Here is a 24,743-nt window from a genome sequence, read left to right on the forward strand (position 1 = left end):
TGTTTAGAGACCTTTACTTGTTTTGTTTTACTTTGTTTTCTGCTACTGGAGATTGAACTTATTGTCCAATGCATGCTTTATCCCTGAGCTGCATCTGCACCCCATCTACTTTTTAAAATTGTCTCATTAAATTTCCCATGCTGGCTTTGAGTATGCTGTATGACCAGACTGGCCTTGAATTTAGGATCCTCCTGCCTCCAGAGTGACTTGAGTTACAGATTTAAACAATGGCCTTTGGGTGAATGTGAAAATATTTAGCAGCTTTACCAATAATCCACCATACTGGAAATTCCTAAACAGTCAAGTTGAAAATAGATAAATACTGTGTGTAACAAATTAAAATTAGAACTAGTCGGCAATAAAAAAGATGGAACTAAATGGTAACCCAAAATAGCAAATTACAAATTCTTTCTGTTCAGGTGAAAAAAAATCACACATGAAAAGCTTCACTCTATAATTTAAGTATGACATCTTGGAAAATAGTAAATTCAGAAAAAGGAAACTGCTGTGTTGTGGCTAGAGGCTAAAGGAAATGGATTTTACTCAAATGCCTGAAGTTTGGTATAGTAATGAAAAGGTTCTCTGGTTCTAGTTACATTACTGTATGTATTTTAGTATATAAAAGTATTCCTCAATAAGCCTGTCTTAGAAGAATGTGTTTACATAAAAAAAAGGAAGGGATACACACACCTACATACACAAAATATGGCTAATAATTTCATAAAAGCCAAATGCACTGGCACAAACCTGTTATTCTAGTAATTAGGAGGCTGAGGCAGGATTGTGAATTCAAGGCTAGCCTAGACTACATAGTAGGCTCTGACTCAAAAAAAAAACCACTGAAAAGTAATGTTAAGAGTATTGATGGTGGTGTAGGGAGTAAAAAGAGGAGTTTGCAAAAAAAGATATTCTGAGGTACAAGCAGAAGATTTCCATGGACAGAGATGTTTACAACCAAACTAGCCCTTGTAATCTTAGCTGTGGGTGGAGGTGTTTGTGTGCTTATTATATAAGCACACTTACACTCCTTTTTAGCAATAACCTGTTCTGTCACCTGATTTGTCCCTCCCACTAATATACTGAGTCACTGTCCTTCCAGAGTTTCTGGGCAGCACAAGCAATATGCTCCCTTGTGCAGAGCACCTGAAGATTGAAGGCTGGAATATTTGCCCTGGCATGTTATTTCCTAGAGATATCCACTCCATATAAAATATTTTGATAGATACAATAAAAATATAACCAAATTAACATATTTTAACTTCTATATTTTATTAGGATGTGGCCACATATTCCTTCAATTGCCCTTTTAAGTGGAGGAGAAATTACTTATTGTTATTAAACATATTTCACTGGCTTTCTTATATTATACATGAGAAAAGAGAATGATTCTGTGGAGTCTTTCAGACATATATTTTTGGAATAAAGAAAAATAGTTAAAATGTATGTACAGGAAAACAATTTCTTTGAAATGAAATATAAATATAGGATATTTGTGTAAATACAGCTAACACTAATGCTGGACATATGTGTTCTAAAAATACAAGATAATATTGCTTCTTCTGCACTGATTTTTTATAGTTTCTTATAACCATTTGGGTCTGTTGTGGACTTTTTAATTGTCACATAATTACACTGTAGCTTTATCACTAATTTGAAATGGAAGTGATTCCCACAAATGAAGAAGTACATTAAACATTTTCAAATAGAAATGATAGCTGTAAGACTAGTCTGTTCAGTAAAACACACCTCCCAACCAGGTGGCTGCATGCCATTATTAATTATCCAATTGCTTAATCTTAATTACACCTGTTTTGGGGAAGCAAATGAGTAGTAGAAGAGGCAGAATCATTTATTAACACATCCACACACGTGGGTATATATGTGTGTGCGTATACATATATATATAATTTACTTCTGCTACATATGCCCCAAAACAATTTAATAAGCCACATTGTTTATCTTCATTGGAGCAAAGAAGTGGGAATTAAATAAATGACTCAATTTAATATAAAGTGTCCACAGATATCATATATCCTTTTATACATAACATATTAAATTGTAATAACCAGCTGAATGCCTCCATAGTATCCCACCTCCCTCAACTTCTTTTCATTCTTTCCCAAGCCCCTCTCATTTCTGCCTCTCATTCCATCTTGATTCATGATCCTTCAACCTTTTTCGTACTCCTTCCTGACACACTTCCCCTTGGCCCTCAAGAACTCCCCAAGTTTTATTACTTGCATTCTGTCCTTACTTTCTCACTGTATCCTTATGATGCCCAATCCCCAAGTCTTTGTCTCCTTCTGTTGCCCTTTGTAACCTTGTCTACTTTCCTGGTTCTCAGTCCCTCCTTGATTTAAAGTCTACTTGCCAATAATTACCACCTATTAACATTCACTATAACCTATATACATTTCAACCTCCTTTTCAAGGTGTGTTTTTTAAATTTCTGAAGTTAAACTTATTCCAAAATAGACACTCTAGTTTCTGGACTTGTGAAACTCAAGCAAATCACCTCTCATGGTCTTTGGGCCATTAGGCCTTCATTTGACTGAGTTCTTATTCTGATTTTTTTAAAGTAGTAAACATTTTTGCTACTCTCCTTACAATATAGTATTATTAAATGGGTGTGCAATAACAATAACTGTGTTTAATAAAATGCATAAGGTATTTATTGAGAACATATATGATAAATAATGTTCATAAAATTGACAGGAAAATATTTCTTTGTTGTCTAGGAGCACAACCTTACTACAAGTAATGGGATTGGCAGTTTAAATATAAAAATATCTTGATTACAATAAACTAATTAGCCATGAAATATCTAGTTACGTAGTACAATTTTCCAATTCTACTCATGTACTACAATTAGAATTTATATAATTCTAATAGTACTGAGAAATCTATTTTTCTATATTTATTGAAGAATGAGCAGTAGATAAGCTACAGAAAAAAAATAGCAATGATCAATATTTATAAAAAATAGATAAAATTTGAGGATATATGTATGCAAGATTCTGAAAGCTTTGGGGCCAACATGTTATCTCTAGTAAATCACTTAGAGTGGCAATACTAAGCTCCAGGAGCCTAAAACAGTTAATATGACACATTTATTCAGTAAACGTATTAAGCCTATCCTCAGCAAATAAGCAGAGGTCACCAGAGTATTAGGCCACATAAGCTCACCCCTGACTACCATCTGTCATAGGCAATCGACAGGGTCGTCCATTTACTTGCCCACAGTTTTTCTTCCTAGAATACTGAATCTTTCTCATTCATTTTCAGACATATTTGAGCCCTTCTTGTTTTATAAACTGTACACGAATGACTGGATAGGTGAGCGGAGCCTTCAAAATTTATGTATTCAGTGTTTGCATTCATGTCAACATCTCAAATAATGATACTTATCAGTCCTAATTGTCTTCCTCTAATATGGCTATTTACTCCGACTTGAATTACTGTCATACATTTATTTAGTGTGCAGTATAGAAAGGGAACAGTGCACTATTGATCTCAATTTGATTAGAACCAACACTCGAACATTTACTAGAGGCATGTAACTCTGTTTAAATTAGATGGTCTCCATCTAGCATAGAAGCTAATATGCCTCCAATTTCAAAAGCAGATTACTTTTGCTTTTCTGTGTGAACTTCAAAAAATAATCTGCATTTTTACTTCCATGTATAATAGGTAAAATAGAATTAGGTCTATTATATATAGTGTATCTTGTTTGCTTGAATAAATATCTGCTTTGGAAATATTCAGTCGTCATGATAAAAAATTCTGTCTTGTTTTCTGAGATAAAAATCAAAGTGCCAGAAAATATTTAATCAAGCTGACTTTATAACCATTATAGAAATGAACTGTGTATCATCACCAATACAGGCTCTGGGAAGTTTTCTTTTTCAATATTGATAAGAAAAAGTATTTCTAGATAAACTATTTATGATTGCTTCTTGCTTTAGTCTGCCCAAAACTAAGCAAAATGAGTAAGACTAATTTACATAAAGAATATAAAATATATTCTGTATTTCTAGTACTTTACCCCATTGAGCCTGATTTATCAATATAATGCCCAAATGCAATGCTGCAAAAAAGCTTGGCATGATCATGCCAACACTGACAATTCCCATCTTGTAACTCTCTTCCCTGATCTTCCAGAATCTTCAGGATGCTTTTATTTCCTATGCCGTCTTTGTGAGGTGGGGAAGTGCTGAAACTATTGTCTCCAAAGGCTGACAGAGTACATTAAAGGATGTCCTTAGATATCCTTCTGCCATCAATATTTAGCTACAAATGAATGCAGTCAGCATCATTTGTTTATATGAGAATATTGTTCATGGCAACATTTGATCCAGAATCATCTGATTTTCCCATAGGAAACATCAACGAAAGAAGATATATTTGTCAAATCTTATCTTGCATCCATTTATTTTCCCTTCTTTGCCCTAACTCTTTGATGACCCAGTTTAAGATAAAATGTACAGAAAAAATTCTAGCACTTATTGTGTTACAAGTCCTTGTATTGTTCATGTCTATTCTATGTAAAAACAAAAAACATAGGCATGTGGTGCAGGAGTGCAGGATACTTAGAACCTTGCATGCTCAGAGCCTACCATGTCGGGAAGAGAGAAAATAGAGGAAAAAGGTGGAGGAGGAGTGTGAGGAAGAGAATGGAGGAAGAAGTGGAAGGACTGTGAAAAAAGCCTTCCAAAGAATATCATATGACAGAAATTTATGGAAGTATTCTGATATTTATTGTTTAAATTTTCTGTTTCAAAGGATCACTATTCCAGTTGACATCCATAGACTTTGAACATCTAATTTTATCATAGGAGATTAAATAAGTGTTGAAAAAATATATATATATATATATATATATATATATACTCTGTCTTGGACATACATACATACATACATAGAAGAGAGATGAAGGTGGGTAAGGGTGGTGCACAGCTGTGATCCTAGCATTTGGAAGGAGGTTTGTGAGTTTGGAACACAGGGTAGGTTACAAAGTGAAATCTTGTCTTAAAAATAAAACAGCTATGCCCCGTGCTGCTATCTTCATAATTGCTAGGAAATAGAAATAATCTAAATGTCCTGCAACCAATGAATGGACAATTTAAATGTAGTACATATATTCAGTGAAATACTATTTAGTTGTACAAAAAAATAAAGTCATAAACTTTGCAGGGTAAATGGATGTAACTATGAAATATCATACTGTGTGAGGTAACCCAGGCCCAGAAAGACAAACATCATTTAGAGCCCCTAGCTCTAAATCTTTAGATATTAGTACATAGCCTGAAGTGACTACAGAAACCAGGAAAGTAACCTAAAACATTGTAAGAAAAGTGGGGCTGGGGGAACAATAGAGATGAGAATAGCAAGATCCAAGTGATCTGATAGCCAAAGGATTGGGGAGTTTTCTGTGATATTCTGTCTTATTGTAATGTCAAAACCCCACCAGTGTGATTGAGCTGAATATGCATGGCACCAATGAATGCCAAAGCAGAGAGGGAAAAGCCCATGAGGCCTCAACCCTACACAAAATATTCCAGGCAACTGAGGAAAAAAAGCTGGGAGTAGAATAGATGGCCTTCCTCAGTGAAGAGCACACTAGTTAGTTGTCCAGGGTCAAAAAAATGTGTGTGTATGTGTGTATGTGTGTGTGTGTGTGTATACATATATATATATATGTGTGTGTGTGTGTGTGTGTGTGTGCACATAAAACACACGCACACACACACATATATGTATATATATAACATTACATGGCTTAAGCAGGTTATATTTAGGAGGACATATTTATATACATATGCATACACACATGTATATATGCATTACAATAACAATCAATGTAAAAGGGCCTGTGAATCTGAAGGAAAGTGAGGAAGGGTGTATGAGAGGATTTGGAAGGAGGAAAGTGAAGGGAAAAGTGCTGTAACTATATAGTAAGCTCAAATTTGTTTTGGAATAAAAGAAAGTAATAAATAAACAGAAAAACTAACATAAAGAAAACAATACAAAAGGATTAGTGTGATAAGATGAGTGAGGAAATGAAGAGCTTCAAAGTGGAAAGAATATGTGACTGACATGAAATATATTTTCCCTGAGTTTGAGTTGAGAGAGAGAACAAAGAGAGAGAGAGAGAGAGAGAGAGAGAGAGAGAGAGAGAGAGAGAGAGAGAGAGACTTTCTCTACATCTGTTAACATCTGGCATCTACCCCTACAACACAACTGTCACATTTTTTTTTTTTTTTACGAAAGATCTTTTCAGTACTCTCAGTCAGACCACTCTCTTGGCTTATAAGGATGCTTTCTGAATGTTTACTAAACATCTAAGAAACTTCTCATTCACCTTAATGTCACAAACTAATCAATTTTCTTTTTATAAGAATTCTACTATTGGCCTTTTGTGCTCTAGTTAATATCGTCACTGTATGCACAGCTCTTTTGCACTAGAAACACTGTTGTCTTTAATTCTTCCATCTTTCTCAAGTTGTGTGTGTGTGTGTGTGTGTGTGAAATTATCAGTCCTGTGCAATGAAACCAACTTATTTGTAGTTTTTAAATTACTTGGTTTTTAGCACAATGCAAATTCTTTAAATAGTCTTTGAGGCCTTGTATATAACTCTGTCCTCAGCTTGCAGTATTCTATACTTAATGTTCTTATCCACGCCAATCCTTTTTCTATGTTTTCAGAATTTGATCAGCTAATTCCATCTCATATATGAATGCCCAATATACTGCCTTCTTCTGTTCCTAACTTTTTTCCTTCAACTGGATTAGCTAAGCACTTGGAAGGTACCCTGTGTTTTATATTCATAACTTATCAGTAATGATGAACACAAATAACAAATAATAGTGCTTGACTTCAAACTGCAGAAGTTGCATAATCATTGCTTAACACCAGCAAGTAACCACCATTCCCACCTGATTTGAAAAAGAACAGATATCGGTCCTGTTGGATTGCCTATCATCAACATTTATATTGGCCTCTGGCACATAAGAAATATTAATGGCTATTGACAAAAGAAAAATTCCTATATAAGTGAATTTCTTGACTGTTTGTTCTCTATTCTTCTATGCAACTGCTGCCAGCTTAGTCACACATCATCTCTCATCTAGACTATTTTGAGCACTTCCAAATGGACTCCATGAATTTTTTTCTCAATCTAAACTGATTCTAGCTTAAAAATTCATTAAGATTTTTCTCTTTTAATCTATCTGATTTCTCACAGATCTCTTACTCCTGCAAATATGTTACAAAAGAGATATTTCCTGACTTGCAGAAGCTCACTCTCTTGTGTAGGTGAGAGTCCCATGTATCTGTAATACTAAAAGAAAATAGACTCAGGCTACATGCTGCCAGTATGGAGAATGAACTATTCTTGGAAGAATACAGGATTTTCAAAGATGAGTTTTTAGAATTTAAGATTTTTGAAATAAGAGTAAGATGATTTTCCTAATACTTGTATTTTGTTGGATATAGGGTCATGTTACCTATTAGCTTTAAAAAGAGCCCCACAAGGAGATCATCAAGGCTGGCAGATCTGGACCTAAGGTGTCCTGCACAAGCTGTTGTACCAACCAAGGACACTGCATGCAGTGAACCTAGATCCTCTGTTCAGATATAGCCAATGGACAGCTCATTCTCCATGGTTGTGGGGAGAGCAAGGACTGCCTCTAACATGAACTCTGGTGACCCCAATTTGATCACTTCCCATTGGTGGGGAAGACTGGCAGCACATAGAAGAAGGATAATCAGGCTATCAGGATGAGACCTGATAGGCTGTGTCATATGGTGGGGTGATGGCCCCCTTCTGTCAGAGGTCTAGGGGAGAGAAATAGGGCAAAGAGGGCGGGAGGGTGGAAACAGGAAGATACAAATGAGGGGATAACAATTGGGATGTAATCTGAATAAATTATAATTTAAAATGACATTTTTAGAAAAAAATTAAATATAAATTTTCACATTCAAGATCAAACCAAACTCAGAAGCATACAAGTTCTTTGTAGGAACTGGTGCTTGCATCCTATTCTGGCCTCATCTTCTGGTTACTTTCTTTGTATTCTGTATTATTCCAACAATACCATCATTACTGTATCTCACCCTTCTATTCTGTACCTATCCCTAATGACTCCTACATTTCTGTGGTAGGCCATTTCGACTTGCACTCCCTTTCTTAAGGATTCATGTTTGACAAATTAAGTAGACTTTCTTTGCCTTTTGTTCCTTTAGTATTGCATACATTTTCTTCATAACACTTCTAGTCTATGTGAATCTGTGAATTCAAGGCCAGCCTGGTCTACAGAGCTAGTTCCAGGACAGCCAGGGCTATACAACATACAAAACAAAACAAAACAAAAGACAATTCTGCAATTACATCCATAAGAAAGATGGAAATATCAAGGACAATATTTGTGGATTTACATATTTTTTTCTATGACCATACAAGTTAAGCCTAAACTCTTTGAAAAATTTCCCAGTGCCAATGAGCCAAATCAGATTCCAAAATACACTTTCATAAAATAATACATTCAATTTATATTGTAGCAACTATTAATTAATAATTCTGTTGATGAAACTCAATACCCCTTTCCTCATAAACAACTGTCAAGGTGATATAGTATCTGAGAGATTTGTATGCAAATCATCATTTCCACCATATGCTGAGTTACTTGGGACATTATAGTTATTTTAGCTTTCATTTTTTGAATTTCTAAAATTATTTAATCATATGTACTATGTAGAGTAATTTTTGAGGACTATAAAAGATAATGACTACTAGTACTTTGAAAAGAAGGGAGCTGATGATAAAGGGTATTTTGTAAATGTTTAAATAGTCCAATGTACATCTAATTTGTCCTTGGTCTGTTTGATTACATAAGGCCAAAATTCAAATACTCATATGGTCTGTTTCTTATGGTCAAAATACATCCTCAATTTTAAATTTAAAATTTACTGACTCTGTAACTTGCTCCATAGTCATATTATCAGGAAGAATTTGCTTTCCTAGATTCCTGTGTTCCTAAGTAATGATAAAAAATTAATTATCTTGCACTTTCTATTGTGTTAAAGCACTCTCGTCAATAAAAGACTATTGTTGCTTGATTTCTGTTCACAGTTTAAATAAACTGAAGTTGGAATAAAAATGCATGTTTGACTCATATAATCCTTCTTCCCCCTCTTTAGTGGGATTCCCCAAGGTCCATCTAATGTTTGGCTGTGGGTCTCTGCATCTAGTCCTGTCAGTTGCTAGATGAAGCTTCTTCAAGAACACAGCCCATAAAGTCAACTTAAGAGGGCCTCATAGGGGTTCATAGAGACCAAACTGACAATCAGGGAGCCTGTATGGGTATGACCTAGACCTTCTGCATATATGTTATAGTTATGTAGCTTAATGTTCCTGTGAGACTCCCAATTGTGGGAGTGAATGAGTCTCTGACTCCTTTGTCTGCTTTTGGAACCGTCTTTCTTCTATTGGGTTGCCTTGAGCATTTGTATCTGGTCTTGTTGTAACTTGATATGCCATGTTTGGTTGATATCCCTGGGAGGCCTGCTCTTTTCTGAAGGGAAATGAAGGGGAGTGGATCTGAGGAAGAGGGGAGGTGGGTAGGAGGGACTGAGAGAGGGATAACTGGGCATGTAATATATGAGAGAAATAAATAATAAAAATTTAAAAATGCACGTTTTCAATATAGAAGTGATCATGTAATTATTCAACTACCCTGTTTGGAGCTGACTATTAGGATACCCCATATTGTTTCTCTTGCTTCCACTTCAAATACTAATTTTAGAGTCTTATTTCTACTATTGAATACCTTTAGAACAATTTTTAACAATAAATACAGGAGACATCTTGAATCTGTCATGTTTCTTTCATAGTAATTAAATTCATCCTTATTTTCAAACAATATTTTTCTTGTGCAAATTCAGTGAATCATTCATTTCATTAGTTATCACTAGTTTCAGTTAATGTTCAGGCCACATAAACCAAAGTAGAAGTTGAAGACTTGAGCAGTTTTCTGAACAAAAGTTACATTTGTAAATATTTAATACTAACAGTTTTCCAGTTTTCAAGCAAAACTCACAGTTTGCTTAAAATATCCAGGTACTATAATTGAGGTCAAAGAGGTCATTTTTTGTTTGAATCATGTAGATAATTGCTTCAATTCTCCACTTCACTTTGTGTGAAGTAAGTAATTGAGTGAATTTCAACTGAACATTTTACTGAAAAAAAAGTCAAAAATGAATGTTGATTATCTTTAAGCTCAAACAAGTAGCTAATTGCCTGAAATTACCAGTTGCTTGGTCATGCAACCTTGGTACATTTAGACATATCTATGATGAAACTGGAGAAAGAAAAATAAACATCACTTCAGTATGCCAACCACAGCTTTCAAGCATATGCACTCGACGAGTTAATAGCACACTAAAAAGTGGCCACTTTTCTCCAATTTCTGGTTTTATCTCTTAAAATAAATGCTTAAAGAACTTATGCCTATATAGAGTAAAAAATGAGAACAGCTTAGCAGCCTAATTTATTTCAACCAGTTGTCACAAACATTTGGTTTGCATATAGAGAAAAATTACTAGTAAGAACTAGAGTAATCTGATAAAACAGAAATGTGATGATTAACTAGAAATAATTTCACATACATCATTTTTATTTTGCTAGAACACAGCCTTGGAAGTTAGGATAAACAAATGAAAAATGTGTAGGCACATTGGAAACCAAGGGGCGTGAGGATGGTTGGTGTTAAATATTTACAAATGTAAAAGAGGTCTGGGAAATCTTAAAGTCTATGAAGCTGTTTAAAAACACTCGAGGGCAAATGCTATCAAAATTATAATGAGAAACAAAATGGATGTTTAGGAATCCAATTTTCCCCTTTGAACTGGTGAATGAACCTTATTTCACAGACTTATATTACTTAAAATGCTTTCCAAAAATCTACTAATAGACTGTCCACTTTGTTATATGACCAGTCTGTACTAAAAATCATTTCATAATGGTAGCTTTTTGTCTTATTCTAACAAAGCTCAAAGGGGAAATTTTTCATCTATATTTCAAATAATGCTAAAGTTTCATTATTTTGAAGTGAGAACTATGCTATGCTAAAACAAACTTGACTTAGTGAACTTTCTCAGTCATTCCATTAAGTCTGATTTGAGTGGAAATGTTTAGGGGCTGTCTGACCCATTCCTTCTACCCCCATATAATGCCTCTCCAACTATTTGAAGACTTATAATTCAGCTAACCTTTCAGGTCTTTTTGTTGTCCTTTATAAGGACAATTTTCTAAGAATTTGAAAGGAATCACTTTGGCTTGCTTTCCCTGAAATTTCCCCCAAAACTCCATAGCTTACATAGATAGGTCATAGATGCTGAAACTTAGCATATTACTCCCTGTGAAAGGCATTATAAAACTTCAAATACAAAATAATATGTTAGCGCCTCTATACTATTAATATATCTATATATATTAGATCATGTTCACTGTTGCTGACTATAGAACATTCTATTATTGGCATGTTTGACCTAAAGTTCTCGTGGGCCCTATACAATTATTTGTTATATTTATACTTACCCAGTTCAGGACCATCTTGTACTCATTTCTGTAATCTACTATTCTTTGGATTTGGGTTTGCCTTTAATAGACTTTGTCATGTTTATTTTTACTCACATCAGCTTGTCAAAGTTGTTTGGAATCCCAATCTTAACCCATTTCCCCAATTCCCAACTCTGAAAGGACAGAAAGGACTGAACATATATAAATTCTTTAGTAGCAAACATTATACTGTTCTTTGCACACACTCATAACACTCAAACATTCTACATTCCCTTAGTCATAGCCTAAGAAAACTCAACACAATATTTCTAGGTATTCTTACCTGGATCTTGGATTGTCGTTGACGTCTAAAAATTGGAATGCAACAACACAGGCTTAAGTTCATTTTAGCCCTAAGGCCAAATGTTCTACGCTGTGTCCTTCTAGAACTCATCGCGCCTTGAAGTGGATCTGTCTACAAATGTGTAGTACAGCCTGGAAAAAAAATACGACTTGAGATAAAACAGTGAAAGATTTGGGAAACATAGCAAGCAATTTAATACATGAGGAAGCAAAGGGCAAAAGTTGGAGAAGTTTTCAAATTTTGAAATCTCACCTTAACCCCTACTCTCCAGGGATTCTGTAGTATATTTTCTAAAAAACACAGCAACTCATAAGTTACCTCTTTTCTTGGAAAAGGGACAGAATGAAGAAGAAACGGTGAATGAGAGTCTAACCCCTACAAAACCTAGCCTTCACATGTCCCTCACATTCAGAAAAAGAAAATAGGCCACGTTATTCCCTCTTCCTCTATTTTCTCTTGGGACATTCATTTACCCTTTCTTATTTAAATTCCTGGCATTCCCATCTCAGAACTGTCTCTATCCCTGGGCAGTTCCTGTCATAAATATACCCTTCCACATCAGCTCAGACCTTCTTGGCCACCAGCCAGTTGGCTAGTTTCCTTCTACCAATAACTAGATTTCCCCTAATTATATAGCATTTAGATGCTACAAATATCAGTATGAGTAATCAATTTGAACGATGAATCCAACTGACAAAATCAAGTATATCATTAGCATCCAGTGTATATTGTCATAATATGACAGTATATTATTTTAGCAACACATAAAAGTATTAAGGACACGGATATATATTAAATATCAATATTAAATATAACCCAATTTAAAACATACTTGGAACATTATATCATGGCTCATGCCTGTAATTCTAGCACTCGGAAGGGTGAAGCAGGAGGATCACAAAATTGAGTCCAACCTAGCACCACAGGAAAATGTGGTCTCAAAAAACCATAGCAGCTAGGAATGTAGATTAAAAGTAAAATATTTGCATGACAAAAAAGAAAAACAATAGTATTTGATAGTTTAGTTGCACGGTAGGGATGTACGTAAGTTAAATTGTAACTTAAGACGGTAAGACAGTGTTCATGGGACAGAAGACAAGTGGAGAATGTTACTGAAAATGTTTCTATTTCATCTTTCCTTGTGTTTCTTTCTTTTTACTTGCTTTTTAAATTTGACACAGGGTCTCACCATGTAGTTTAGGCTGGCATCAAACTCTCAGCAATCATCTTGTCAGCCTCTTAAGTGCTGACATTAAAAATGTGAGCCACCCCATCCAGCTGAAATAATACCTAATTTATATTTTATTTATTTATAATTTATACTCTGATGTGTTTTTTTAAAAGGATTAAAGCAGACGACATTGACTTGGAGATGTGCTACAATCAATCATATATTAAATTTTTTATTCAAATACTTTAATGAGAATGGCTTTATACATTTTTGCTATTACTATATTCATCCAAATGTCCACAAATAGCAAAACTGACGATATTTTTTACCCTTTTAAGGACCTGTTGGTGATGACAGGAATTGTGAAACAAACTTCTAAAAGGACAGTGTTTCATTGTAAGGACTGTATAGCTAACAGATCATTTTCCTCCATCAACCTAATGTCTCTCTATCTCCCTCTTTCACAACTATCTCCAATAATGTAATGGAATAGAAAAATAGAGGCCTCAGTAGACATAAATACTGTTACCACCATAATATGGTCTTTCCCCCCTCACTCTTCAGTTACTATTTTAGCACATTTCTTTACATTAGCTGATAAAATCAATTATCAAAGCCACTAAATTTGTGGTTGTTCATTACTATGATCCAGGTTAATAGTTTGCTATAAGAATTGTGACTTATAGGAATAAAAACAATGAAAAGGGCACACAGTTTTATAAGCAAGGGTGGCTAGATTCAAAGAAGAAAACTCAAGAAGAAAAAAGTGTTATATATGTGAGATATATATATATATATATATATATATATATATAATCTCATAAAATTCACAAATTTTACAAAACAGACACCATCAGTCCTACTTTTCAAATAAAAAACCTAAGTGCAAAGAAGTTAAGTGCCCACAGATAATTTAGTAGCATAGCTCAAACTACAGTTGAAATCTGTCCACATCCAATGCTTCATCTCTCCCACTTCTCCCATCACGGAAAAGGAGGAACAGAATGAAGACAGGTCCACAAAAACAGAAACTATTTTCCAACACAGAAACTACTCGTATCTTTCTCCTCATTTTTCTTTTTACTATTCTCCAAGAGAAAACAAAATAAGTTTCTCTTCTGTTACAAAATATATTTATATTCTTGTAGTGTGCCTAAATAAGTTATGTTCATAAATTTGATAATGAATATTCTATTTTTCCATTCAGAAATAAGGGCCATACAAAAAGAGATTTCTGAGCATGAAGGCTTAAATAGTGATTCTCTACCTTCCTAATGCTGCCATCCTTTAACACGGTTCTTCATGTTTTCATGACTCCCAACCATCAAATTACTTTGTTGCTACTTCACAACTGTAATTTTGCTACTGTCATGAATTGTATTGTAAATATTGGGTATGCAGGAGGGTATCTGATATGTGACCCCAAAGGGGTCACAACCCACAGGTTGAGAACCATTGGCTTAAGAACATTTAGTTGAAGCATTAAATATCAACATTTACAGTCCACAAATATAGTTTTTTTGTATATAATCTATTTATTTAATCTACTATATAAACTCTCGGACATCTATTCCAAAAATGAAATTAAAGGAAACCATTGTCAGGGCAAATTATAAATGAGTAACATGAGCTGTCATGGTTGATCATTAATCTTCTAACACCAATACAGTCAACTAAAGGTCTTTATTGGCTGTGTTCATTGGTTGACATCTTGATGAATTGGTGAATAACTAGAATATTTTGCATCCAGAGCATGCATGTAATAATTATCATATATTTCAACTTTAACAACTTCCTAGAGGGGAAATTTTGCCCAGCCTTAAAAACAGTTATAATCTAAAACTACTCCCTTTAGCTGGAATTATTTTTTTCCTTTCACAGTCAAAATTCTCTAACAGTTACCTTAAGCATATTCTTGGTTTTATAAAACTTGTTTTTAATTGATTGCGGTATTGAGAATTGATACGGTGCTCACCCATACTAAGCAAGTGCCTTTCCACTGAGCTACATTATCACTGAGGCATACTCTTTCTGTGCAACCTTTTTCTACATGTACCTCTTCACTATTAATTTAGTTCCTCTTGGTAGGGTGACCAAGCTTTCAGAGTTTAGCAATGATTTCCATGTTAATAAATCTACATTATCTTTTTACACCATGTTTATTTTCTTATTATATTTAACTTGAAACTCTTCCTTTCGTTTCTATACTTGATCTTACTTAAAAGTCCAAGAAATGGTGCTTCATTGGCTTATGATTATCTTGATTATTTTTCTCCTACTATAAACATTTTTATTTATATTTCCTTCTATGCCTTTCTGTGCATTTAGCTCTTTCCACTGTTACTTTTTAAAGTTTGATTTGTTTTCAAGACTTTTGTAACAGCTATGTTGATGACAGCAATAGACAAATCTTCAGAACTACTTCTGGTCTTACAAATCTCATTAAAAAAATGCTTACACAGCTATTAATTACTACTACAGATCCCTTAAATGCAAACAGAACCCATCATATCTTCCTCATAAAACGTTCTTCTCCTAACTTTGGCTACCACAAATTGTAACATTCTCCCAACCATGATTCACTATTTTTCTTTATTTCTTCTATCAAGTCAGTTACCATGTCCTTTTAGATTTTACTTTCTTCATGTCTTTATTCCTTTCTGTCTATTGGACAAGCTAGTTTAGTTCAGAACAGGAACAGCAGGCAAAGCTACCACCTGTATTTGCATTGGGCCTTTAGTATCTCACTAAATATAAATTCATATTTTGTTCTACGACTTTTTCTAATATCACTGATGTTCAAATACTTATATCCTGACTTCTCCGTCAAGTTCTTCCTGTTAAGAATCTTAATATCAAGGATTTGGCATTTTAGATTTAGCATTTGTTCACTTGTTATATGTAGTTTGGATCTCTGTCTTTCAGATAAGAATGTGTAAAATACACAATTGGTTTTATAGGGCAATGAAAATGTACTAATGTTTACAAAATTCATACTTGGGATAAATGCTCTTTGAAGCTCAGTCAAAGGGAAGGGAAATAAAGACTATCCGGTCTCAACTTTTGATCAACCTAGATGTCATTTTTTTAATTTAAGTTATTCCTTTTTCAAATTTATTTGTTTTTTATTCAGTGCCCTTAGCATGCATAAGATGAAATTCAAACCATCTAATGATCTAAGTATCTACTCCGAATGTACACTGTTGGGATACTAAATAATGTTAGAGAAAATAGCAAATTGGTTTAATGCAAATTCTTGGTCTCTAATCTCAACTTGCTTTCAAGGTTACCTAGTAACATTTCTTCCTTCCTCTCCTTATAAAAGCTATTTTAAATCTTCTCTACTCTCTTCTTATCACACCCCATCTGTTTCTTCATTTAATGTATTCACCTCATACTGTGTGGTTCTCATAAGAGAACCTACAAATTTTCTAGCATGTCACCTATAGTCATACTTGTTCATCACTCTCCTCCTCCTTTTTATGTTCTTGCAGGATACAATGGAAGAAATAAGCCACCTCTGGTCTAATAAGTTATTAACACAAATATTTCCTTAATGTTAGCATCTCAGAATTGCCACCTGAGGCCTGCCCCTTGAGATGTTTCCAGCTCACCCCAACTGCATTCTCTTGATCACTTGATCACTCTGTTTAACTTACCTGTCTTATAGCTTTAACCTTGAGCTCTCTACTACTTTCCACAGTAATAGAAAATGCTATTTTATGTTTTAAAAAAAATCATGGTTTCCTTTGATATGTACTTCTGCAAACAGTCAAATTTATTTAAAGAAGATTTTTATTCTAATTTTTTCAGTGTCCATCACCCTCATTCACTCTTAAATTTACTATAATTTTATTCCACCTCACTGATCTTTGAAATTACTAAAGTCCATGATGTCTATATGGTTAGTATATAATCCTTGTTATTTTCTGAAATACCCCTTCTCATTTTTTTAGTTCCTATGTTATTACCATGTGATTTTCTCCTATCTATATAGGTTCTTCTGTCTTGTATTTGTTTGTTTTGATGGGAGGGGCTTGATTTCATTAAAAGTTTTTTAGATGTTGCTAGTTTGTGGTATTTTTTTCTTCAGCCCTCAAGAGCTCCTATTTTACATTCAGTTCTACATGTAATCTTATTCATATATGCTAATATATCACAAATTTCATCTCCAAACCAGATCACCTTTCTAAACAAATAAATCTTTCACTTTAACACCCCCTAAGCTATTTCATTCAATATGTTCCATGGGATTCAGTCAACAAATCTGCATTTTCAAACTTAAATTGCTATAAGCAACTGTTTCTCTCTTTTGTTTCTAATTACAGTAAATGATATCACTATGTACTTTAATATTCTAACCCAGAATAGTACTTCCTATGCTTCACATCCACTTTTGTTTTCCTGTTTAGCTAGGATATTTCCTGTTCATTTCATCCAGGTTGTTATTATAAGTTATATATTACAAATCCATCCAAGGCTTCACCTTCTGAGCTCTCACCATAGCCTATTCATAGCTCTGTTTCATTCAGTTCCTATACTATCCAAAAGACTGTATGTACAAATGATCCACAGTTACCATGGGTAATGGATAAAGTCCTTATGAGTTGAAAATATCATATATTGGAAATATAATTAATATATCTTCCCCATTAAGCCCCATAGTTTATCATAGTTCATATAGCTGACTCAGATATATTAGCATTGCAAGAAAATACATGACCATATAGTAGTAGTCGGAGAAATGATCAAAGTTCAAATTTTTAAATACAGTTTCTCCTGAATATATATTGCTTTTGTATCACACTATAGCTCGGAAATCATTAGGCTAAATTGTTTTAAGCCATAGACCATCTGTAACATGAAGGATGCATTTGGTTCTTTTGTCTTCACATTTACTGAGGTATTATCATTAACACTTAAAGATGTTTACTGAATTTTTAAAGACTATCAGAATTTTAAAATATAAAGCAAATTTCTAGAAGAAATTATCAAAACAGTCTTAGTTAAAAAAAAGTGAACTGTGCAATATATAGACACTAGAGATTTTTCTTTCCATACTTAGTATTAACCATTTTAATTACTTTTATGTACTTTAAAAAGATAAGATATTGACTATAAGATTATTAGAAAACATAGATCAAATTTTAAAAGAAAATAGCACCTTTTATTCTTTTTGTTTTCAAATGTTTTGTAAGTCATACATATTAATGTTTATCTTTCCTTAGAAATCTAAGAGACTCCATCTTTCTCATAGAGTTCATTCCCACAACTTTCTTACTATGTTTTGAAAATAATGCCTTAAATGGTTGTTTGGACTAATAAGTTAGAGGTATTATTACTTAATTATCTTAAAATGTAGTGGTTTTGTGTGTGTGTGTGTGTGTGTGTGTGTGTGTGTGTGTGTGTGTGTGTGTGTGTAAAAGTAATTTAAAATAAGACGTTTGGGAAAGACCAAGATTTATCATGTTTTAAAAGTGGCTTGTGGAAACTTTTCTCCTCTCCAAAAACGTAGTTGATCATACAAGACAAGTGACCCATATCTCCCTTTCCTCTACATAAACTTCATTCATTTTCTTGCAGACAGCAATTATGTTATCCCTTATCATTCTCTTCCTCAGACAGACTAGGCTTAGTCTCCATCTTATTTATTATTTGGGTCTGGTTTTTGCAGAGTCTTTCCTGTTTTTCCAAGCCTTAACCCAAACAGAATGGTATATGATATTTCCTCAAAACAGAGAAACCAAATAGTTATGTGATGATAACACAGAGACATTCAATAGATAAGATGGGAACATACATTTTAACAACAACGTATGAATGGTTTTGTGTTTTTGAATCCTCTACTAAGGACCACACAGAGGCAATTACTCTTTTCCCCTTGTTAAGACATGCCTGAAAATGATAGTGTTCAAGGGTTAAAAACACTAATGAATTACTCATAGTACACAATTTGCAGCCCTTTATCATTGTCACTTTTCTTATTCACAGGCATAGTCCATGCAATACCATTTAAAGATTAATAATAGAGTATTTCTTCAAGCTGATTGATTCCTCACTGATTCACTCTACTGGGTTGAGGTTGATATTTGTTCTTCAACTTCCATTTCCACCTACATCATAGAGACTAAAGAGGTTTCCCATCATTTTTTTTTTTACCTCTAACACCTGGCTTTTCCCAGAATCAGCTAACCTTCCACTCCCAAGTGATGCAATTGTTTCCAATTAATTGGCACTCTGTTTCAGTCTTTCTTAAAAAACTTTTTTTTCAACTTTATAGTCAATGCCCTCAATGGTACACAATACCCTAGCCTTCTATGGGCCAAACTCATTTATCTTTTTTTTTCTTGTCTATGATACAGAAAAGAAAGGAGCCAGAAAGGCAGAAGATATGGCCAGTCGTTGTTACATACTATGTTGCACTATCATGGCCATCCTCTGGTCAAGAAAGCCTGAAGAAAACACTGTACTGGATTAGTGTATTCAATAAATAATGAGCGAGGAAGGTAGAAGTTTGTCTCTGTATTTGTGTCTTCTTTTTCTCCTCTTTTCTCTGACTCTTGCCCTAAGTCTTTCACTGCTTTTATATAATCAGCCCAGCTGTTCAGATTCTCATTTAAACCCATTTAACTGAAGCAACCGTCTGTACTCTGAACTCTCCATCTCATTTTTCTTTCTGCCCAATGCCTTAAAAACCAATCTCAGAAGGTAATTTGTATTAAGATCACTTATTAGATGATAAAGACCAAGTGTGTTTCTGCTTATTAAATGAGTATAATGCAAAGAGACTTACTACCTTAACTATAAAATATGACACTTTGATACACTGTGGAGGAACAATTTGAAGGGATAGATTGGAGGCCTTCTCAAGTACCTGTTAAATAATATCCTATATATGGCAGCCAGAATTTCTTGAGCTTTTGATGCACTTTTTTTCTTCCTTTTTTATTCATATCTATCAAATGCCAAACCATGTCAGACAATGAGAGAAAAGGGCCTCTATAGTTTATGAAATATTGCCTGGGGCATCTTTTTTCTTTCCCTTCACTAATAATATTATTTTCCATGTTTGGCAGGTGCTTAAGTGTCTGGACAAAGAGGTCTGTGTTATTAATTATGTATGTATACTCAAGAGTTTCTGCAATAGGCTCCTTTTCCCCAAAGAACCAGTAAACCAGTAAAAGGATCACATTGGTTAGCACTTAGGGGCAGATGGACATTTTGGGTTCTGTTCCCCTGTCAATACCATCCTCCCAGTTACTGTGCACTGCAAGGAAAGGGCAAATGCGGCTATGCCTCTTCAGACCTCTGCACAGCCCTTGTAGAAATCCACTCACCACCACCACACTAATCAAATCATTAGGCTGCACTCTGCAAGTTACATACATACTAGGGATGGCACTTTAAATTGTTAATGCCATAGATAAATCCAAACCCATTTGAAAACTGTTCAGATGCACAATTGAAAGCACTAAAGTTCAAAGCATGTTTAATTATTTCCCATAAACATAATTCTGAAAGCTTTCTTTGTTTATTTAAAAAGGAAGAAAATCTATTTTTCTCTTTGCTGTTATTAACTCAAATAATGGATGAGGAAATTTTTAAAAATTTGCTCTTTTATTACTTCATCTTGAATTTTTTTCTAGCTCAAGATGTGGTTTATTTAGCATGAATCACAGAAATTTGAAAATGTAAAAGTCATACAAATCATCCAAACAGGGTTTTTGAAGGAAAAAAATATTTGATAGCATTACGAACAACAATTTCTCTTTAGTGATGAGTTAAATGGGCTTATTTTATAGACTGCCACCCATTGCTTTTAAAATGACTTCTATTCTTATACTTGCCATGAATCACTATTAGCTCTCCATCTCCTTCTCTGTCTCTAAGCCTCTCTTCTCCCTCAGGCTCACACCTACACATTCATTCACAGTCCACAGTGTTGGAAACTAAATGATCATTCTTTGCTGTTGCTGTAGCCAATGCTACTGGTTCTTCTGAGTGAGAAGGAGGCAGGTAGAGGCACTACAACACTTTCTGCCTGTCTGACTAATTACTGACCAAGCACTAGACCAGAAAATGCAATAAATAACTACACAAAAGAAGCAGAAACTTTCAGTTCTCTTCTGAGAGAGCAGGCAAGTGTGCAGGGATTATGGAGCATGTTTTCTTAGGTTTTAACTAATATTTGTAATTAAATTACCAGTTTTAAAAAGCCAGCCAATGGTTTGTACCTGAGATCTGCAGTGCATTTTGCAGCATCATTTCCTACTACGCAGAAAAAAAATGGAATGATATATTGCTACAGTAAAAACGAAAATGCTAATGTACATATGAGTAATGTTTTTTCCCTCTGAACAGTATACACTAACTCAGGCTCTGTGGAATCATTTACTGATGCATGCACTGATTTAACTCCAAATATCCTTTAAAATTAACAACCTATTTAACATTGCTGCAAAGATTATGGTCAGGAAAGCAAATGTTATTGTCTCCCTTGAAGAAATATTCATTGAATTGGTCCAATCTTTTAGATTTGTAATCTAAACTAGAAATCAAGTATAAGCCTTTATTTGACAATAATTGACAAAACACACCAACTCTGTGGCTCAATTTTTTATCCCAATAAGCTCAGAATGTACATAAACACATGTCCCCTGAGCTTCAGTATTTGTTTAATGGATGAGATGCAAGCTTTTGGTTTAGTTACAGGCTTTGTGTATCCAGGCTGGCATAAATTGCTATGGTTTTAGAAAGAACAGTTGTTTTGGGGGCTGATATAATCTTTAATTGGTTTCTAGATTTTAACTTATTGTTTCTATAACTGTACTCCTGGGATGATTAAAAAGTTGACTTTGCAGTGAGACATGAAGAGACCCCATAGGAGAACAGTGTGGATTGAAAACACTGGATTGAAACCAATGACATTAAATTCCCTTATGAGCCCTTTCTCCTTTCTTTTACTTGCAGAATAATACTTAGATGTACTGTGCCTACTACTACACACCCTATAAAACTGACCAAAGAAGTGTGGACCACACCTTAATTGAATAGTTTAAAAAATCTAATCTGCATTATGTAATAAAAAAATAGTTGTTGACAAGAGTTTCAATTTTCAAAAGAAAACACAGCTCTAAACTGAATTCTCACGCTGTCTTTTGCCCTTCTGGCTTTGTATTCTCAAATTACAAATAGAGTCTACTCCCCAAGCTGAGGAAAATCAAATGGTTCATACTTGTGAAGCAGTAAACACAAAAGGACCTAAGGATAAAGCAATTCACAAACTCGAATTCTTTGTTTTCTAATGTATGGCAAAGCTCAGTTTACTGTGACCAGATATGAAAGTATAAAGAGGTAGATAAAGCAGTTCATTATTCATCACTTAAGGCAGTCACAAAAGGACACATTTTCATTAAAAATGGGTTAAATTATTAGAAAACCCAAGCTACTCAATCCATATTCAGTGCTTGCTCTGTTCTGCTCTGTTAAGCGAATACTGCGGAGGTGGGTAGATTGCTGTTTAATAAGATTCCAATTGAGAGCTTACTTTTCTGAGCCCAAACCAAGAGCTCAAAACTTCAAAGGCAGTGAATTTTGATCATCTATTTTTTAGCAATATTAAGTTTTGAGTTTAGCCCAGAGTTTACAAATGTCTTTAAAATGTATCTCATCTAACAATATCTTTTAATAATTTTGAACCAGTAAATCATTTCCTTCCATTTTTCCAGAAAGTGTCATCTTCTAGTGTGGTATTTGTGATAGTTAATATTGATTACCACCTTGACAGGATGTAAGGTCACTTAGCAAATAAGGCTTTGGGTGTATTCATGAGGGACCTTTGTAGATTGTATTTATTGATATAGGAAGACCTGCATTAAAGGTGAATGGCACTATTCCATGGACTGTAGTCCCTGGACTGAATGAATGAAAGACAGTGAACTGAACAAGAGCATTTGTCTTGATCTGATTCTTGACTGTCAAACAAATATGTTCAGCTGTCCATTAGCCTGTCACCATGATTTATCTGCCATGATGGACTATACCTTAAATTGTGAGCCAATAGCTTTCAATGTGTCAGCAAAATGATAGTGAGAAAGACGTTGGTGGTCTTATTTGGCTGTAAAACCTATGAATTAAAATACTCACTTGCAAGAATGATGTGCTCACATGTGCAATAGTGGCATGATGTAATGGAGATAGCTAGGAGTGAACAGATAACTTTTACACTACAATTGGTACAATTCAATACCAGAGGAGATGTCCTGAGGTGGAAAGCTCTCTATGTTGTTTAGTTAAATTGGCATAGTATCAAACAGGCTTCCTGAAATTTATAACAACAGACAATGTTACTCTCAGGCTTAATCAGAGAAGCCTCTCTTTGCTGTGAACTACAGTTAAAGAAGAGATCAAGGGCTACCAAAGATGCTTAGAATAAGTGGTGGTTGAGTGCTCACCCCTAAACAAGGCGTTTATAGAATTCCCTCTAAGGCTCGGGGAACATTTCAGAGAGAATATGAGGGCCAGGAGAAAGGGAGAAGGGCTGTGAGAGGCCACCCCTTAGACATTACATAGCCATTGTAATCATGAACTCAGAGCAACTGAGGTTACTGGCAGCTGACCTTCATGAGACTGGCCCTGGCAACAGAGTCAGCAGTGGATAGCAGAGGAGTTCATTGGGGCCAATCACCCCTTAATAAAATATTGGACACTGATAAATTCTGGAAGAGGGGAGTTCCAAACCAAAGGTTACATAAAAGGCCCTGACCAAACTCGGTAGGTCAGAAAACAAACACATAAAACCCAAATGTTATGAATATAAGGAAGAAACTTTTAGGGGAAGAAAGGCTGACATGGGGTACAGAGACATAGGAGGGCAAGTGGGGAGAATAATCAAAAACAGTAAATACATTTGTGGAATGTCAAAAAACAAAATTGTTTAAGAAAAAGTATACATACAGCATTATGAAGAGAAGAAGAATAGGGTCTGCTAGTGTTGTAAGGCAGATAACTACTCTGGCCATGTTCTTATAGACAACATAGTAGTGGTGGTTATATTAGGAAAATGATATTTCTTTTATTCATTTTATATTTCAGAAAAGTAAAAAAGCAAAGACTTTTATAATTAAAATTTCTGATCTGCCAAAATAGTCTTGAGCAATAATAATGAGCAAAGTAAGTACTGCTTTGTAAAAATTTAAATTCCCACCATGATGGGAATGCAAACTAGTACAGCCACTTTGGAAATCTATCTGGTGCTATCTCAGAAAAATGGGAATAGGGCTTCCTCAAGACCCAGCTATTCCACTCCTTGAAATATACCCAGAAGATGCTCCAGCACACAACAAGAAAATTTGCTCAACCATGTTCATAGCAGCCTTATTCATAATAGCCAGAACATGGAAACAGCCTAAGTGTCCCTCAGTAGAAGAGTGGATAAAGAAACTGTGGTACATATACACTATGGAATACTACTCAGCTATTAAAAACAAGGAATTCCCGAAATTTGTGGATAAATGGATTGAGCTAGAAATGATCATAATGAGTGAGTTAACCCAGAAGCAGAAAGACTCAAATGGTATATACTCACTTATATCTGCATACTAGCCCAAGGGATACATACCATGAAAAGCTTTACTTACCAAGAAAGTGG

At 34.5% G+C, this 24,743-nt stretch overlaps 1 protein-coding gene across 2 annotated transcripts in view; it reads right to left on the reverse strand.

Annotated features, from left to right (window-relative positions):
* The window catches only part of Rps6ka6 (ribosomal protein S6 kinase A6), a 130,902-nt gene that overhangs the window by 76,815 nt on the left and 29,344 nt on the right, over window positions 1-24,743 (reverse strand). For both annotated transcript variants that reach the window (XM_051142408.1, XM_051142407.1), the window contains exon 3: window positions 11,902-12,053. In XM_051142408.1, the coding sequence (XP_050998365.1) occupies window positions 11,902-12,012 (111 nt within the window). In that variant the 5' untranslated portion in view covers window positions 12,013-12,053. The remainder of the gene's footprint in view (window positions 1-11,901; window positions 12,054-24,743) is intronic.

The sequence above is a fragment of the Acomys russatus genome, chromosome X (genome assembly GCF_903995435.1).
Source record: "Acomys russatus chromosome X, mAcoRus1.1, whole genome shotgun sequence".
Classification (NCBI taxonomy): Eukaryota; Metazoa; Chordata; class Mammalia; order Rodentia; family Muridae; genus Acomys; species Acomys russatus.